At 35.8% G+C, this 20,347-nt stretch overlaps 1 protein-coding gene across 1 annotated transcript; it reads right to left on the bottom strand.

The window, feature by feature from the left end:
* Nucleotides 1-1,169: 1,169 nt before the first annotated feature.
* ern2 (endoplasmic reticulum to nucleus signaling 2) lies at nt 1,170-18,948 on the bottom strand. Its single transcript, XM_084100332.1, has 22 exons — nt 18,519-18,948; nt 16,516-16,633; nt 16,276-16,309; nt 15,315-15,387; nt 15,163-15,235; nt 14,323-14,445; nt 13,048-13,152; nt 12,658-12,925; nt 10,662-10,740; nt 10,432-10,585; nt 9,381-9,505; nt 8,678-8,806; nt 7,786-8,008; nt 7,324-7,414; nt 6,673-6,862; nt 6,041-6,140; nt 5,692-5,891; nt 5,404-5,551; nt 3,916-4,043; nt 3,718-3,841; nt 3,499-3,566; nt 1,170-2,905 (listed from the first exon to the last, which is right to left on the bottom strand). Exons 1-22 carry the CDS (start codon nt 18,582-18,584, stop codon nt 2,735-2,737), a joined length of 2,790 nt encoding a protein of 929 aa, XP_083956458.1. The 5' UTR covers nt 18,585-18,948; the 3' UTR covers nt 1,170-2,734.
* Between the last annotated feature and the right edge of the window lie 1,399 nt (nt 18,949-20,347).

The raw sequence follows: 20,347 nt of genomic DNA, 5'->3' as shown, positions 1-20,347 counted from the left end.
GCCAAAACTTGGAAGACCATTCCGAAAGAGGTAAATCTAAAGGGAACCAATGTTGTTGTTTTTGTTTGAGTGAAATATGGTTTGTGGTAAACATAAGTTGATCATACTTGGATGTTTTGTTCTACAATGTAAATTACACACTCACACCCCAAACGTTCTTATCTAGTAACATTTTTAAAATAAGCATGTTGGCTTCTAAATTTGAGTTTTTGATATGGGGGTGTGTTATGATGTGGAACAAAACATCCAAGTATTGTAAAATTTTTACCACAGAATTTATTTCACTCACAAAACTTAAAATAGGGAAGTCTTAAGGGAACCCCTGGTGAATTGGTCTTCTGGGTTTTGACGTCATCCTTGTGCCACTTTATACCTTTATTCGCCAATGATGCATTTAATTGAACAAAAGTGACAGTAAAGACATTTCTGTTAATGCTGTTCTTTTGAACTTTCAATTAATCAAATTCTAATATTTCATAATATTACAGTATTTTTGATCAAATAAATACAGCCTTGGTGAGCATAAGAGGCTTTTTTCAAAGTCATTAAAAATCTTACTGACCCTAAACATATTGCATATTTCTGCATTTGAAGAAAGACTTGATTTAATTGTGTCCTCTCAGTAGCGTTTATTCACATTGCCACTGAGTGCAAGAACAAACATTTACTTTCTACTCTTGCTTTTAAAAGGATAGTTCACCCAATAATGAAAATGCTGTCATCATTTACTCGCCCTCATGTTGTTCCAAACCTGTATGAGTTTCTCTCTTCTGCTGAACGCAAAAGATATTTTGAAGAATGTTTGCAACCAGACAGTTGACGGTAGCCATTGACTTTCATAGTAGGAAAAAAAATATACTACTGTCTGGTTACAACATTCTTCAAAATATCTTCTTTTGTGTTCAGCAAAAGAAACAAACTCGTACAGGTTTGGAACAACATGAGGGTGAATAAATGATGACAGAATTTTTATTTTTTGGGTGAACTATCGCTTTTAGCTTGAGTAACACTGGCCATCATAAAGCTGACAAATTATTTAAACATTATTTTCCATATATTTGCAAAATAAAAGCATAAACATAATATTATGGACTAGATGGGATATACTTGTTCTTTTAGGAGCTGGTGGATTTATCATGGATAAAATAAAACCGCAGGGAAAACTTAAATACAAACAAACAGTTTATTTAACTTTTTTTGTGTGCACCAAACAAAAAACCGAGGTATAAAAGTATAACCCCAGAGTGCAAAGTGTTCTGCAGGGCACCAGGTTAGTGTAAAACATGTTTAATTGAAACATTTTACATCAAGTTAGCCAATAGTCTGTTGTAGATGCTATAGTAAAATGGCACATAAAAGTACCATGGTACTAGCATGTTTATGTACGTGCACCATGGTAATTTAATGATATTTTTGAGTAGCTTGTAATTATCCCAGTGTGTGAATACCACCTGATTCAATCAGTTTTTCTTTTTGTAAAACATAGTATACATTAACTCAATATTTGGTAGAAAAACAAAGGCACTAGTATTTCCACATTTGGTGAATAGTTCCAGTGGCGAATATCCTCAACACGTAATTTATAAAAAGAAATGTTTTTTTTGTTTTTTTTGTAACTAGCAGTATAAAACTAGTGTACAGCAGTAAAAATACTTTAAGGAAACACCATATTTGTGTTTCAAAGCTGTAACACAGAGAGACGAGGATGAAACTGCAATGTGTACACAGACTGTTAAAGATCCGTAATTTTTTTTGTGAATTGTAAAAGAAAAAAAAGAAAAAAACAGTTGCAATTTATCTGAATCCCACAAATACATGAACAGTACAGTTGGTGTACAATATGACACAGAAAAAAAGAAAGAAAAATAATATTTCTTGTTTTTAGTACACAAATGATCAAAGATCTTCATATATCTGCAAATATCAATGGATGTTGTGCTGGCTTTTACCATTCTTTTAGCATGTAACCTGGCTAAAACTATAGTTCACCCAAAAATGAAAACCACTAATTTATTAATGACTTGGAATATACTGCACAAGATGGACCACATATATATTTTTAGAGTACTTTTCACCCTTTATAAAACTTGAAATCATCCATTCATTGTAATTGAATGAAAAATGGCAGTCTTCAAAATGTTCTCGTTTAGTTTTTCATGGAAGAAAGTCAGTCATATGACTTAAAAACACATGTATGATGACAGAATTTTAATTTTGCACTGAGTTATCCCTTTAAGAAACCATGTCCTTAATATAAAAATAATTTTACCATGTAGAATTCTACCTATTAATACAAGCTGGAGATTCTGTAATCTTGTGTGTTAGAAGCCAGAACTAAAATAAAACAAAAATGGTAGAACATATGCCAATATATAAGCTGATGTCAACATTAGAAAATAAGGCCTTTTTATTTCTTTACTATTTGGTTCCAGCAGCAAAGCCAGCAGCGAAAAATGGCAACTTTGTAAAAGCCCATTAATACACTCAGTAACTCACTTGTTTTTTTATCTGACCTATAAAACCCGTCTCTATAAAAGCATAGGCATAAAAATCAGCAAGCCCATTGGGATGTTTATAAGAAATTGTCTGTAGTGCCCTACAACGAAATATGCTCACAGTTCGGACGTCCATAATTATAGATTAGTTTAGTCCTCAAGGTGTCCATTTCCTCAAGCACCCTTACTTTTCCTCTCCAGTCCAGTGTAGGAACAAACAAGTATGTCTCTGTGGATGTTTAGTGGTGGTAGTACGGGTGAAACAGTCTCTCGGGGGCACAGATGCTGAGCGCTGAATGTGTGTGAAGCAGTAACCGGGGGAAACGGGAGGTAAAATATGTCACAAAGCCATCAGGGACTTCACCGAGAGCTATCTGAACCTCTGATGGGAGTTCATGATAATGATGTTTCTGTTGAAAAACATTAGAAGAGAGGTTAGGATAAATGATATGATATGATATGATATTATTCAAAAGTTTGAGGTCATAAAGATTTTTATTTTTTTAAATAATTACTTTTATTCAGCAAGGCTAGAGCTTATTTTATTGAAAATGTTACGCTCATATTTGTAAGAGCGTGTGTGTATTTAACACAGCCGTCACTAGTAGAATGAAACACTAGTTGATGGATTGTTTTGAGCATGAGAAACTGTAGGTTATTGTTAGCGATGTTTGAGCGCAGAAGAACTCCGGCCTCAATTGTTGTAGAGGGGAGCTGGTGCTGTTTTAGTACCTGTACAGTGCTAGTTTTTTTGATTAAATAAATGCAGCCTTGGTGAGCATAAAATACTTCTTTCAAAAACATTTTAAAATTCTTACCAACCCCAACTGAATGGTATATATAATATTATCATATTATATTATATTATATTATATTATATTATATTATATTATATTATATTATATTATATTATATTATATTATATTATATCAATTTGAATTGTTTTTTTGTGGTTACTGACTGTTGTATGTAGTAGAAACACATTAAAGTTCTAAACACTTACTTTATTTCTCATTGCTCTAAGAAGGTCTCTCACAGAGTTTCCTTTATATGTACGAAATTTTCTAAGATCTGCCAGATGGAAAAAGGTTTATATTAGACATGCAAATTTATAGAAATGAATGAACATGGAATAAAACATTGTTCATTTCATAAACATCAAAAAAATCTACATTTTATTCAATATTTCTTTAAAAAAAAAAATGTAAATAGCAGTGCTTACCAGCCTGCAGCGGTGCCGATATGTGCATCCTCCAGTTGGTTCTCACGACAGATCTGCCGGAGTTCTCCAGACGGGCCACTATAGGGCTGTCTGCCGGCTCCTTCTCTATTCTGTCACTGACATCCTATAGCCAAAGAATGAATTTACTTTCTCGCTATACCCTTCAACATGTTTAACTGAACACATACAAACACACACCTGAAAGAACTGCAGTTGTTTCTCTGGACTCCAGAAGAAGGGATGTTTGAGGATGGACGCTGCAGAAGGACGTGTCTCTGGTTCTGCACTGATCATCCGCTCAATCAGATCTCTGCCAATCACGTCCTCTACAAACACCAAAACAGACAGAAAACCATTAAAGGGATAGTTCACCCAACAATTAAAATTCTGTCATCATTTACTCACCCTTATGTTGTTCCAAACCAAACACAAAAAGAAGATATTTTGAAAAATGTTGTAACCAGACAGTTGACGGTAGCATTTATTTCCTACTATGAAAGTCAATGGCTACCGTCAACTGTCTGGTTACCGACATTCTTCAAAATATCTTCTTTTGTGTTCAACAGAAGAAACAAACTCGTACAGGTTGAATAAACTCGTAACAACATAAGGGTGAATAAATGATGACAGAATTTTTAAATGCATACAAATGAATTAAACATTTATTTTACCTAATAAATACCTAAAATTGATCAATAGTATTTTAAAACACAACATTTTTGTTATTCATTGACAAGGCTGATTTTACAATTAATTTAATGAAGGGGTTTATTAATAATAAACTAATTTATTAATATTAATAAATTATTATTAAATTAATAAATTAATATTTTAATATTTAAAATAATAAATATTAATAGTTTATTAATAATTTAATAAACTATTAAGCTTTTAATTTCATAGGCAGTTATTCTCTATATCAGTGCACACTGTTTCTGAACTCCCTGAAACGCCTTGATTGTAGTCTTGAGTACTACAATCATGAAAACCTATTCTATTAGACCCCAGAAAACAAAATCGAGACTTTGAAAAAGGATATATGTGACCCTGGACCACAAAACTAGTCTTATGGGTAATTTTTTTTAAATTGAGATTTATATATCATCTGAAAGCTGAATACATAATATTTCCATTGATGAATGTTTTGTTAGGATAGGACAATATTTGGCCGAGATACAACTATTTGTAAATCTGGAAGCTGAGGGTTCAAAAAAATCGAAATATTGAGAAAATCGCCTTTAAAGTTGTCCATTTCTATTGGCGATTGTGCTGCATCCACTCACAAAAATAAATGTTTTATATATTTAAGGTGGGAAATTTACAAAATATCTTCATGGAACATGATCTTTACTTAATATCCTAACGATTTTTGGCATAAAAGAAAAATCGATAATTTTGACCCATACAATGTTTTGTTGGCTATTGCCACAAATATACCCGTGCGACTTAAGACTGGTTTTGTGATCCGGGGTCACATATTACGTCCCCTTTAAAAAGACACTTGTCAATCAGCCAAACAACACAGTTATTAGTTGATGGCAATGCAATACAAACAAATCATTTCTACTGATGGGACATTTTCATGTGACATTTACGGCAGTGATAAGAGTTTCTAAACAAAGCCGGACACTTCTGAAACAGAGAGTACACATGCACATACAAGCACATTAAAGCATGCACACAAACCATGAATATCCTCCATAAAGTGGTCGAGGTTATAGACTCCAGAGAGGATATTAGCTTGACGTCGCAGAGTGTCACCAAACGGATGCTGTCCTTTGGACGTCACATAATAAAACACACATCCGGCAGAAAATATGTCCACTGCACTCGTCTAAAGAGATAAAAATAGAGGAAACAATGCAATGAATTACAATGAAATATATTATTTAGAATCTTATTTCGTTTTTAAAATTCAGTACACCACAGTATCTGTTTTTTAAATTCAACGTGTGACGTGTGTGTTTGTCGTACAGGGTTCCCTTTTGGTGCATTTATGAGTAATTCAGGGGCAATCCAGCCTTCGGTTCCTGGTATTCCAGAGCGTAGGCTGAAACTATGGCGACCATCTGGAAGCTTCTTGCACAAGCCGAAATCTGAGATCACCGCCCGGACTCGACCCAATGCCCCCGGGAGAGAGAGCAAAATATTCCGTGGCTTTAAATCCCTGTGAACTGAGTACGAGAGGGTCACGTAATTAAAAAATGTCAGAGGGCATATATGCCCTCACTATCCAGTTACTCATTTAATAAACATCAGTGCAATGCAATACTAGCATGTGCAACTATAACGCATTTTTGTTGCTATGACAACAGTGACTCACCGATGTTGAGGGAGTGAAGGTGAGTGAGGCCACACATTGTCTGGTCCAGCAGAGACACTGGGTTCAGGTCTGAGTAAGGACAGCTTGGGTCCTCCACATACTACATACAACAGAAAAACCCAAATCAGAGTGCATGGACACAGATGAGTTGTGATTATACAGCTGAAAATACAGCTGATTACAGACAAAATTGAATACTGAATTATACAGCTAAAAAAATAGAGAATACAGTATATCTTTATCACTATTTTTGCATGTTTTTTTAGAAGAAATATCTAAATCCTTAAACCATCTTTTAAAATTAAGCATTTTGTATATTTGTCAGAGAACATATCTTGAATATAAGTCCCTTTAAGGAAAGTCATTTCACTTGGCAGTCATTTCAACCCAACCACTGGTTTAATTTTTTTTAATTAAATTATTAAACCCAACGGTTGGGTTAGTCCATATTTGACCCAAACATGGGTTGAAACAACCCAGCATTTTTTAGAGTGTAGAATTGAATTATAAAATTCCCATGTAGACAGACTAAAACAGTGAAAAGCAGAAGGCAAAAACATTAGCATCCCTTAAAACCATGCATTAAAACCGTCATTCTATGCACACACACACAAACACTCATTAAAACACACCTGCTGGAGTGTGGCGGCACACAGCTCTATGGCGATGTAAGTGAACTGTCTGTCCCGCTCTGTGCAGAAGTAACGGATGACGTTGGGATGCTCGTCTGATTCACGGAGGAGCTGAACCTCGCGCTCCGCAAACTCTACACACTCCGGAAGGATACGCTTTACCGCCACACGCCGACCGTCAAACTGACCCCTGTGTGCACAACACCAGTGAATTTAGGGTAAAGAACAACCAACCAACCAAACCAGTGAACAAAACAAAAATGCTCAGATTACAAAAACGTAAAGGGGTATTTCACCGTAGCCAAAAATGGCTTTCATCGGCTGACTATGCAATAGAAAGGTGAATTTTGTCTGAAACCAGTCTGCTATGGATACACTATCAAATACTGTCTGCTTTGTTTTAGTAGGAAATACTTCTAAACAAACTTTTAGATATAATGGTGTCAAAAGTCTTTACGCATTTTGCTTCATCCGGCTGACACTTGCTAACAACTAAACATGAATTTCTCGTTCCAGGTAACACGGAGAACAAGTAAACATTGTTCATTTACACATACTACCGACATTGTAACAATACAAAGCTTACGGGTTGAAAATGTAACTTCACAACACAGAATTAGTACACTAGTATCACAATCCATGAAAACCCACCGGAACACGAAGGTTCCAGCCGTCCCATGGCCCAACACCTCAGCAGGACTGAAAGAGATTTTAGCCACTTCCACAACGTCATGTTGTTCATCTGAAGAATATGAACACACAAATAACAATGCTATGCAATGTGGAAAGAGCTAAGAAATAACACATCTGACATTAGTTACTCACTTAAAAAAACGTCACTAACTAAAATTAGCATTATAGTGAATAACATAATGGTTTGTAAATGAAATAAACTGCTTATTTAGATAAATAGGAAAATCAATGGGCCTCACTCATGAAATACAAGCAGAACAAATTTTTGTAAAATACTTCTTTAAAAAACTTTCTTATAATTAGTCATGTAAAGCATACATTTAATTAAGGATAGCTATACAGCTTGGATTTAATTGTATATTTACACAAAAATTTGTTTTTGTGTTTCATTAATGAGGCTCAGTAGAATAGATCCCATACTCTGTGATTGGCCGGCTGTCGTTATCGGGGCGGAGTCTTTGCTTGAGAATGGCTGTGTTTGATTGGATGCAACAGAGCTAGTCTTCCCTGAGTTGCTGTTGTTGTTGTAGGATGATGATGAGGAGGGGGAAGTGTTGGACTCTGACGGAGCGCTCTGATTGGTCAGCCCGGGCAAAGGGTTGGAGTCCACTGACTCTTCAGACCTCAGGGTTATTTTGACAGGCTGATCAAAAAAAGAACAACAATCAGTTTTTAAGTGTAATTTCTTATATAACATATATATATTATCAATATATAGGTCTATATGTATATAACATATACATATGTGTTGTGTGAATAAAAAAGTGAGAGTAAAAAAGCCTAAATTCAATCTGTTCATCATATAAAGCGTTCGAGTCTCTTAAGAAAATTTGGACTAAACCACTCAATTGATATGGATAAGTTTTACAATGTCTTTATGAACGTTTTGAAGCGTCAAATTGGTAGGTGATTTCATTAAAAAGATCTTCATTTGTGTTCCGGAGATGAACGCAAGTCTTACGTGTTTGGAACGACATGAGGGTGAGTAGTTAATGACAGAATTTTCATTTTTGGGTGAACTATCCCTTTAAGCCCACATTATGTGTGTGTGTGTATAAATAGTTATATGTATATAGGTGTATAGGTGGTGTCACCACTAATGATAAATAAATTATATATATTCATTAACATCAGAGGGTTACTTTAGAGCAGGGTTTCTCAAACTCGGTCCTGGAGGGCCACTGTCCTGCAGAGTTTAGCTCCAACCCTGATCAAACAAACTCCAGGACCGAGTTTGAGAAACCCTGCTTTAGAGGAACACTGATACTGATACCAATTAATTCCAAATACCCTCTCTAAATCTATAACTCACTTTCTTGTGTTTTAGCAGGAAGGCAATCCATGCTCCCAGCAGCAGTGTCACCACCAGCACGGTCATGGGGTCAGAGGTCAAGGAGTCTGGCAAAACGGGGGAAGAGCTGTGCTTTGTTACTGGTGGCAACTGTAATGCAAAAGATGACAAGTTTGTGCTTGGCTGTTCGAAACGCTTGCCGTTTCATCATGCATGAGATTTTCAAAGGCCTACAACCACTTATTAAGATGCTACAGACACTGTCATCTGAATCTCAATTTATTTCACAATTTCATTTAAGAATGTACAGCTCACAAATCAACATTCATGTTAATCCCCCCTTTAGCTAAATCAAGCATAGCTTGCTACATGGAAATAGCCATTATAAACAATCAATCACAGTATAAAGGTATCAGAAGTATGTAATATTTTCTGTTAATAATAACTAATATTATATTACCTTAAAAATAAATAGCATTATTACATAGATTACAAGCATAGATTACTTTACGGTACTTTCATTTATAGATTACTTTTATGGTACTTTTAATTTCTCCTTTTTGAACATTTTCTGGAAAACAGCACTGTGAATATAATATCATTGTATGTGTTTACCACAAAATAAATAATACACATACTAACATAATTGTTAATTTTCCAGACAACGTGAATAAATTTTTCTTAATTTTTTGCTTAAGTGTGTGGAATTATGCATTGGACTCACTGGGTGAGAGGCAGAACGGAAAGAGCCAGAACCTCGAGGTGGGATGACGTCACCAGAGCGCTGCAGGTTTTCTGGAAAATCTCTCAACATGGTGGTGTGAGCCACAGGAGGGACTTCATGGTGACCTACTCATACACACACACACACATATACATAAACACACGATGGGTTTTCCTGTTTTATGGGGACATTAAATAGACATAATGCATTTTATACTGTACAAACTGTACATTCTATCCCCTAACCCTATCCATCACAGAAAACTTTCTGCATTTTCATATTTTTAAAAAACATACTTTACTTTAAGATTTAAAAGCTGTTTTCCTCATGGGGACCAAAAGAAGGTCAAGGAACATTTATTGCCATCTTTAAACACACACACGCATGCACGCACACACACACACACACACACACACACACACACACACCCACACACACACACACAACCACAAACACACACACACCCATAAATTTAATACAATATACTGACATTCGTTGAATGAACATTAAGAAATGTAATTTGTAAATGATCTTTCTTTAACTATTTAATTTAATTTTGTTATTTAACTACATTTTTAAACATTAAATCTACTTATAAAGTAATATAATATAATAGGCTATAATGTTTTTGATTTAACTATATTTAATATATTCATTGTTTTAATTAAATCAAAAAATATAATATAATATAATATAATATAATATAATATAATATAATATAATATAATATAATATAATATAATAAGCCGCTGTTTTAGGACAACAGTTTAAGGGAAGATGATTTTTTTTTGTGCATCTCTTCACATTTTAATCAGCCCAGCCCAATGATTTTAAAACTGGTTTAGGTAGGGTCAGAGGTAAGAAAATGAACCTCAGTCCTGAAACTGCTGAACTAGAACTTAACCTGTGGGTGTTGCAGCATTGCACATGCATGTATCTTGAAGAACACACTTTTAAGCATGTAAATGAGAAAATTTAAGTACAATTTAGAGAGTCTGTGCATATATAAAGATAGATACGTTGTGTGTTCAAATGTATTGGCTGGCTGTACCTATCAGCAGCCACTGATTCTGCAGAGAGGTGCTGCTTCCTGGTGGATATTTCACATCAGTGCTGGGCGTGATCTCACACTCGGGCCGCCCATTACCCATTGTGACGCCAGCTGTGATGGGCCCCTCGATGCGTGCAAGAGTGAGACCTTTTGGCTTCCATGGGAAAAGAATAAGGTTAATCAGAAGGAAGATTTACTATTGGTTTTGAAAAATGGATAGCTGAACTTACCACTATTGCAACACCTTTATGTACAAGGGAGGCAGAAGCATACAGATGAGAGTCCGTCTTGCCAACATAGAGAGTGGGACTATCGAAATATGCACACAAAAAAACATAATTAGATTAACCCTTTAGAACCTGAAACTAAAATAGGTGTTTTTCACATATTTAGATTTTTTGACTGTAGGGGGGACTTTTTATGCCCTTTTTCAAAGTATTGATTTTGTTTTTTGGGTCTACTAGAATAGGTTTTCATGCTTGAATGTTCCAAAAACACTTTATCTTTCACAATTTTACATTGTTGCAGCACCTCTCTTCCCAGGCCCTGTCCCAAATGGCGCATTTTATGTGCATTTGCAGTCTTGTGGACTTCGCCCGTCGTCTGCGTGTTTCTGTTAAGTCCAAAAGACCGTAGAGTGTCCCATTTGTCATTTTAGTTTTCAGAAGGGTGTTGGTAAGCACCCATTTGCAGCTGATATGCGCCCTTGATGCACACTTTTGCTGAGCCCGAAAGATTGCTCAGCAGCAGACTTCTACCCGACAGTCAAAGTGGCATTACGTCATGAAAATGCGGACTGAGGGGAAGACGGCGAGGGATTAGGGTTCCATTTGGGACAGGGCCCCAGTCTGTCAGTAACGCTCTGTTTAGTTCATGTCTTTATGGAGTCCCTCCTTCCGAAAAGCACAATGTGCTCTGATTGGTCAGCTGGACCGGTGCTTTGTGATTGGTCAGCTGCTTTGTGCGTGTTTCAGAAATGTCACCATAACCACGAGTTTCAACACATTACTAACGCAACTCAACCAGGCCTCTCCCCTTTAAAGTAACCAAAGGTAATAACCATAGACTGTAAAAACATATGGACGTAGTGGCTGTGATGTGACCCGTAGGTTTCTGAAGAGCATTTTTGAAGCTCAAAGTGGGCGGAGCCGGCCGTCGCCATCTTGGCAGCGCGTCACCGAGCTTCACTCCCGGATAACCGAAAATGGGCAAAGAGGCGGGATTAGCTGTGGTGACGTGACAGCTAGTAGCGGCAATCCCCCTGTCACTCAAGTGGCCATGCCCTTAATTATGCAGAACTTTAAGGCTTAATATAATTTAAACGGATGAGTTATAAAAAAATTCCCCCCCCCTCACAGTTGTCATGAAGGGCAAAATTAGCTATATAGACCAAAACTACTTTTTGTACCAGGCTGTAAACATATTTTTTTTCTGTTATAAATTTGGGCATATTAACATGGGGGGTATTTGGGATTGACTCTCTTTTGGAGCCTGTCTCTAGTGGCCAGTCGATGAATTGCAGTTTAAGTCACTTCCGTGTTGGATTCAAGAGAGAGACCGGAAGGTTGCCGCTTGGTAATAATTTGATTTTATAATTAATAGAGTGGTGCAAGTATGACATCAGAACCCGGAAGTCTAATTCGCCGCTGGTTCTTTGGATATTTTCCTATGGGGTTTTAAAATGCGTTTTTTTCAATTCATGGTGATACTTTGACGTTTTGTTCTACAACGTACACTCCACACACTCACACACCAAGCTGTCTTATCTAGTTACTTATTAAAAACGTTTAAAAAAAATGAACATTACTACTTAAAAAATTGTGTTGTCACTATGAATGTGTGTAATTTACGCTGTAGAACAAAACATCAAAGTATAGTCAAGATATGTTTATTTTTCATTTTTAATTGAACTGTCCCTTTAAGAGAGTGTGTGGAATTATGCATTGGACTCACTGGGTGAGAGGCAGGCTTTATTTTACACAGAAATCGAAAAACCCCATTATAAAACCCCATAGGAAAATCTCGAAGGAACCAGCGGCGAATTAGTCTTCTGGTTTCTGACGTAATTCTTGCACCACTCTATTGCCTGGATCAGTTAAATGGAAGAAAGAAAGTCACACAGGTTTGGCATGAAATGGTGAGTAAATAATGACAGAATTGTATTTTTGAGTAACCCATCCCTTTAAATAAATGGGTTTTAAAAATACTATTATAAGATTGTCTTACACTAGCTGAGTCTTAGTGCTGTGGTTCTCCTTTGTGAACTGGTAGGCCCACTTCATGGTCTGGGACTGTGTGTTTTCTGCAGTGAAGGTCAGGTAACGCAGGGTTTCTGTAGACACTGTCAGGTGAGGAGCTCGCCGCAGACTGTCCTGACTCCACAAGTAGAACCCTGCCACTGGAGAATCAAACTTCTGCATCCACAAGACCTCGCCAGAGTCCCGATCCACCGTAACCACCAGACCGTCCCCACTGGATGCAAAGTGTGACATCTCTGTGATACACAGACACACGCAACCATGATGAAATCCAAAAACATCCCCAACATACTCATATGCATTCACAAATTCAGTAGATTGGCTTGTAAAATCTGTGCATGCATAGTGAGGAACCTACTGTATTCATATTTTTTGTCATCATAGAGAGGGGCGGAGTAGTCGTTGTAGGTGGCATTCCAGCGGAGCTCCTGAGTCTTCGTATCATACATGGTGATCATATATTCTGCAGACATACGTGCGTACATGCGTCACATGATTTTAGGGGCAGTAAGATTTTTTAATGTTTTTGAAAGAAGTCTCTAAAAAGTATATTATGAATATTATGAAATATTATTACAATTTATAATAGTTCTTTTCTATTTTTAAGCTACACTGTGTATTTTTTTAAGTTGCTTCTTAGCAAAAAACACTTTGTTCTTTCAAAATGATATGTGCTCATTAATGTGTAATTACTTCTACCAACTAATCAAGTATTCTTGTGGGCGTAGAATCTGCCATTAGAATACATACGAGCGAGTCACTCGAATGGTGGCAGCCATGTTGCGCCTCCATCTTGAAAATACATTAGCCAAAGAGGGACATACCTGGAAATTCAAGCTTCGCCTTTCGCGTTTTGACACTCAGTGGCGCCGTGACGAATGCGAGGGGGAGATTACTCGCGACTGCCGGCAGATTTTAATTAATACGGCCACCGTAGAAGTTAAAACGCCCTCGGAATGGGAGGGGCTAGAAAGTAATATTCAGTTGGTAGTCATAAACAATTTCACCGCTAGATGGGAGAAAATCCTACACAGTGTAGCTTTAATATACAACCCCATTTCCAGAAAAGTCTGGACATCTTTTAAAATGCAATAAAATCAAGAATCTGTTATTTGTTCATTCTCTTGAACCTTTATTTAACTGACAAAAAGTACAAAGAAAAGATTTACAATGTTTTCACTCACCAACTTAATTTGCCTTCACTATCACTTTACTTTTTACTTTTTTACTTCACTATCACTTCTTACTTTTTACTTACTGTATTTTTCATTTTAAAAATGTGACCTTGGTGAGCATTAAAGACTTCTTTCAAAAACACGAATGCTACATTGCCACTAGAATGCATTGCAACTAAATCTGAGAAAATTTCAAGATGTCAGCTGTAAATATAATCATATTTTTATCCTTGGTGGTTGCCAGGTGATGCAATGCAGTTGCTAGGGTTTTTCAATATTACCATACATGTTAAATATATTGGATATAAATAAATAATTAAATAAATCTTTAAAAATATATGTGCAGTGTCAGAATGACCTAGGGTGTATATAGAGGAATCTGATGTGCAAAAGGACACACATAGACAGGCACGAGTGTGCTGAGTTATAAGACAAGGTGCATGTATGTGTGTTCGGACCTGTGCGACCAATGTACAGCAGAGGGGCAGAGGGGCAAATGGAGTCTGAGGAGGAGGTGCTCAGACTTGTCTGTTTTTCACCTGTCTGAGGATCAACCACAAACCAAGTGTCCTCTTTTTTACCTGGGAATGTAGACAGTACAATAAATGAGATTTCACATTTTATGAACATGCTATCAGGGTTCCAACACCCCTTAAAGGGATAGTTCACCCAAAAATGAAAATTCTGTCATTAATTACTCACCCTCATGTCGTTCCAAACCTGTATGAGTTTGTTTCTTCTGTTGAACACAAATGAAGATCTTTTTGATGAAATCTGAGAGCTTTCTGTCCCTTCATTGACAGCTACGCAACTACCACTTTGACGCTTCAAAATGTTCATAAAGAAATCGTAAAAATAATCCATATGAATTGAGCGGTTTATTCCAAATTTTCTGAAGAGACTCGGTTGCTTTATATGATTAACAGGTTGAATTTAGGCTTTTATTGTGAATAAGATGAACGAAAGTCTAAGTGGTTTGGAACGACATGAGGGTGAGTAATTAATGACAGAATTTTCATTTTTGGGTGAACTATCCCTTTAATGTAATCAAGTCTATGCAAACACTTACAAAAAAGCTAATCTAGTCTATTAAGTTGCCTAGCAAAACTAAAAGTATGTCTGTGACTTTTAAGCTTTTATTAAAATCTTTTGGAAAATCATATTGTGCTTGAAATTACTTTTTCTTTTCTTTTTTTAAATAAAATATGAAAATATGAGCATGGGAATTTTTCACTACAGATATCAAACACTGATTTCACCATAACACACTGCAAACACACAAACATGTTTGACGTTACCCGTGTAGAGCACTCCATCGGAGCTCCTGCAGGGAGAAGACTGGACCAGTTCTGGAATAGTGAACGGGAGTTTCTGCAGAGAAGATTCATATAAATGACATGAGCTGTGACTGTCTCAGACAAACATTCACAGCCCTGCCCGTGACACTCACCATCAGACCCTCTTTACGCTTGCCTCCCAGAACATACAGACTGCCATCATTGGGATCCGGTAAAAAGCCTGGCCTACAAGAGTTGAAAATTAAATGAAAATACAGAATATAAGTTGGATTGTGAAAAGTAAGCATTACATTCCAGAATGCAGTCAGATCTGAATACAGGATTTTTAAAAAACAATGCACAAATTGGTACTTGGCTATTGATAACATTATCCAATAGCCTGCATGGTTTAAGCAATGTCATTGGTAAAGGAATGTTGTTTCAGATAAAGTTCTAACAATTTGATGAAAGACTTTAAAGACAAAATATTATTCTTAATAACATAGATCAATGAATCAATCACAAGACCAGGAACAAGAAATAAGAAAGTAATCAGGGTCAGTTTTGATTTAACACACAAACACATGCACACATACTACCGTTCAAGCATTTGGGGACAGTAAGATGTTATTTTTTTCTTTTTTTATTCTGCATGGACACATTAAATTGATCAAAAACTAGCAAATACATTTATAATGTCACAAAAGTTTTCTATATTAAATAAATGCTGTTCTTTTGAACTTTCTAATCATACAAGAATCCTGGATTATGATTTTTTTATTAGTTTCAACGAAAATATTAAGCAGCACAACTGTTTTCTTGAGCAGCATATTAGAATCATTTCTGAAGGATCATGTGACACTGAAGACTGGATGAATGAGGCTGAAAATCCAGCTTTGTCATCACAGGAATAAATTACATCATAAAATATATCAAAATAGAAAACAGTTGTTTGTAATAATTGTAATAATATCACGAAATATCACTGTTTTTACTCTATTTTTGATCAAATAAATGCAGCCTTGGTGAGCAGAAGAACCTTCTTTCAAAAATATTAAAAAACAAACTTACAGCCTCCAAACTTTTGAATGGTAGTGTATGTTGACTTTGTTTCTGAATCTGTTAAACACTTACTCTTGGAAATATGCAGGGACCTGTATGATGGGATCTAGGAAGGGAAGGTGAAATGGTTATGGAAGTTGTTTGGCAGATATTAATTTATACTAATTTTAAAAGTGTCAAATATGTCATGTTTGTAACAACGAAAAGCAGTTTACTTTAAACACGTCTTGATGCTACAAAACAGCAGGATCATATTCTTTCTGTTATCACTTGTCATAATGCACATACATGCAGATACACACACACACACACCTTCCTTTAGTGTCCATTTGATGTCTCCTGTCTGTTTACTGATGGCATGCAGACTTCCATCCAGTGTAGAAACAAAGAGCAGAGACTCAGGGAGTGAGACTGAACTTCCTCCCTCACACTGAAAGAGAAACCAGTAAAACACCTGCAGATATCAGACTATTTAAAACTAAATGCTACCTGATATGTAGCCACAAATACTTACAATGTGTGTTCTCTTGAGAGAGAGAGAGAGAGAGAGAGAGAGAGAGAGAGTGTGTGTGTGTGTATGTACAGGTTTTTCTACATGTGAAGACTTTTTAAAACCATTTAGCTTTAAATCTAACAATGTCCACATGTCTGTAAGAGTTAGAGTAAGAATAAATGTTATTTAAGTACAAAAACCATTGTGTCTGACTATAAGGGATCCTCATAGCTTCAGATGTTTCTGTGTGTTTGTGTAAGAGAGCACGGTTAACAGACATTAACCAGGATATCCTTCTTCATAATCGTTTGACGCCACTCCTATATTTACCAAAAACTGCCTAACATTATACAGCTGTGTGGATTTGTGCAACCAAAGAAAAACTATTTTAAAAAATTTAAAAAACTGGGTGTTTTGAACATTCAGAGAACATGCAGATATAATGTTTTCAGAACTTAATGGGAAAGATAGCATATTTTAACATATTTTTGTTAGCTGGGTCTATCCTGTAATGTAGGCCTACAATTAAGTTGACAGTAGAATTTGCAAAAACATTGCAAAACTGCCTTGCTCCTCCAAAATACACCAATATAAGGTATAACATTTACTTTTATGAGGACATTATTAAGCTGTTATTTTATTAATGCATATAATCATTATGTATTTGAGGAGATATAATATTTACATTTAGAATGATTCATCCTGAGGGCAAAAAAAAAAACTATATTTACTCTGGTCAGACTAAGACTGAAGCCTACAAAACAAGATGGGCCACACAAGGGCCAGTAAGTGATTAAAATAAATGATCATATAGCACTCTTGACCACTCTTCCCCCCCCCCCCCCCCACACCCCACACGCACATATGAGAGCAACTCTTGTTGTAACACACGTGCACCCGCTCTGGGAACAATGTATATTACATTGCGCGAGCTCTCCAGTACAAGCCTATTAAGCGCGCGCCCATGAAGGTCTCGTGCTCAGGTTGGAGTAATATGACACTATTATAAGAGCACAAACAGAAATTAACTTTAAACCTCAATTACTATGGTTTCCAACTTCTGCCAAGCTTGTTGCTTGGATGTCCGACAAAGTCCGATTCACGAAATGAATCCTACTTTTGAACTGATTATTTTAAATGATCCGATCGAAACGATTCACACATTTGTGAATCGTTTCGATCGGATAATTTAAAATAATCACTCGACTGTTCGGAATGACCTTGACCAGGAATAAAACCGTTAAGTAGGTAACGTTATAATACAGTTAAAAATGTCAGGAAAAATAATTGCAGCCTAATATTGATAATATTTTACTTTCAATTAAATAAAATTTAATGTCTGCAAAAATGTCATTAGTTATGGCAAATATTAGTACAAAAAACGTATTAGATGCGACCTACAGTACCTAATCGAAAACATAATTGTAAAAAAACAACAATATCACAACAAAATGAACATTAAAAGCCAGCGCAGAGTGATAAAGAGTGAATGGGGTTTGTGAACTGGTTCGTTCAAACGAACCGTCCGACTGAACCGATTCGACCAAATTAATCTGACTGACACACATTTCATTATTGTTATTATTAATACTACAAATAATAATAATCATTTTATTATTATAATAACAATAATAACAATAAGCTCTTTCTGATACTGATTTGTTTGTTTATTATTTTTAATTATCATTCCGAGAACCCCAAAGCACCCCGCCTCTGCATGCGTATCCAAAAATAGATCAACACATATCACTATCCCCGTGCATTCCCTATGGTGACCAGCAACATAAAGTGGTAAACATGAGATTTATTTCCCCGTTATTACCTGTGACACGATTCCTGCGAAGCTAAGCAAGAACAACAGCCGCAGCTTCTGTCTCCAGTCCATCATTCTCTCCCTGAATCTGGTGAAAGTTGCGGCGTGTTTGAGGTTCGTGTCAGTACATATACACTAAGGTCGAACGGGCTCCAAACTCCTCCAACAAAACGCCATTATCACATAGTGTCGGAAAAAAATTCACAGCGACATACTCAATCACTTACAGTACTGTTGCGGTTCAGCAAATGTCTGTGACATGCCAGACAACCGATCCTATAAAAAATTACAAATATTGCACATTTCCGTGTTGGGACGGAACTGGTGATGTCACTCAAATCAAACAGCATACAGTAGAAAACTAGAAGGCAAACAAAAAAAACCAAACAAAAAACTAGAAGGCACGGCCATGTTTGTTTGATTGACAGCGCGTTTGACCAATGGCGTCTCGCTGCGGTGAGTTGAAAGGCGGAGTTTCGAGAAAACTGGATGTCATTTTAAAACACGTGGAACAATAACAGTTTGGCCCTGACAATTGATGACAGCAGGCCTGTTTTGTCTATTTTTTCTTTTCCTTTCGAAGTTCAACAAGAATATTCTCTCTGCTTATTAAGTGGGCGTATAGAAAATAATTGATCGCTTTATTTTCTGCAATTTTAGTGCCACCATCGGAGTTTACAATGTTGTATTACCTCGTTGTAGTATTGAGAAAAATGACATACTGGAACATATGACCTTTTTTTTTTGTTTAGTCGTTTTCTCAACGTAGTCATTCAAAACATAAGAATAGTAATGGTAGACCTGTAAAAATAAATTGAATAAAACATATAGAGAGCGATAATGTAAAATAGTTGTGACAATGTATAAGTTACTCCAGTAACTTTTTTTGGCGTAGGTTTATTTTTTAAGTCAATTTCTTTAGACATACCTTAAGTGAACATTAAGCCGTAAAACACTTAGAAAACAATTGAATAAAACACGGATGTAAAAAAGTAACATAAAAAAATAAAACCATTATTATGACCAACAAATCTTGCAATTAAAACTTAAAGTAAAACGTTTACAACACTTAAATGTGTTTTAATAAAATGTGACAAATTGCCTTACGATGAACTCTGCTGCTCTCTTGTGTAAGATTTTAATGGCCACCAAACTGAAAGATATTTACATATATATTACTCATAAAAAATTGCACTAACGTAAAAAAAGTCTGTAAAATATATGTATTGTCAGATGATGAATAAACTTGCTGAAAAACATATACAATTAATTTCATAATTTGTGTAGAATATTTGTCTTAAATGAATCAAACGATCAAATGATTAGTTGATCCCTCCTAATTTCATGCCTTTAGCAGTAAATCCGTTTTATGACAGTTGATAAAGATATTTTAAATTATTGAAAACATTTCGAAATGTAAGTGCATAATACACAAAAGGTGTTGGATCCTCCTCTCGAACAAAGTTAAGGATAGCTGTAAGCTATACAACAAGTTGGTTATATCGCAGAGCTATTTATGAGATTTTACATTAGACCGTACATTTTAAGAGGATTACTGTTGTAGTTGTAACAAGCATTCTAAGACATGCAAAATTGGCCTTTTTATTTGTCGTTGTTTACGTAGTGCCCCGCCCCCTCAGCGTGTCTGCAAATCAGAAGCGGGGAATGTCAGGGAATTAGATTAAAAATAAATTAGGTGGTTTTTTTTATGTATATCATTGTTTAATGCAATGCAGTATTTAGAGAATAACATTATTTCATATTAATTCGAACTATTGTAAAATTATAATTATAATACATTTCGTAATGACAGTGCAAAAAAGGCTGATGTTAGACTT

This window comes from Abramis brama, assembly GCF_963993115.1.
Source record: "Abramis brama genome assembly, chromosome: 2".
NCBI lineage: Eukaryota > Metazoa > Chordata > Actinopteri > Cypriniformes > Leuciscidae > Abramis > Abramis brama.
Note: the sequence above shows the minus strand (reverse complement) of the source record. Positions and strands in the feature narration are given on the sequence as shown.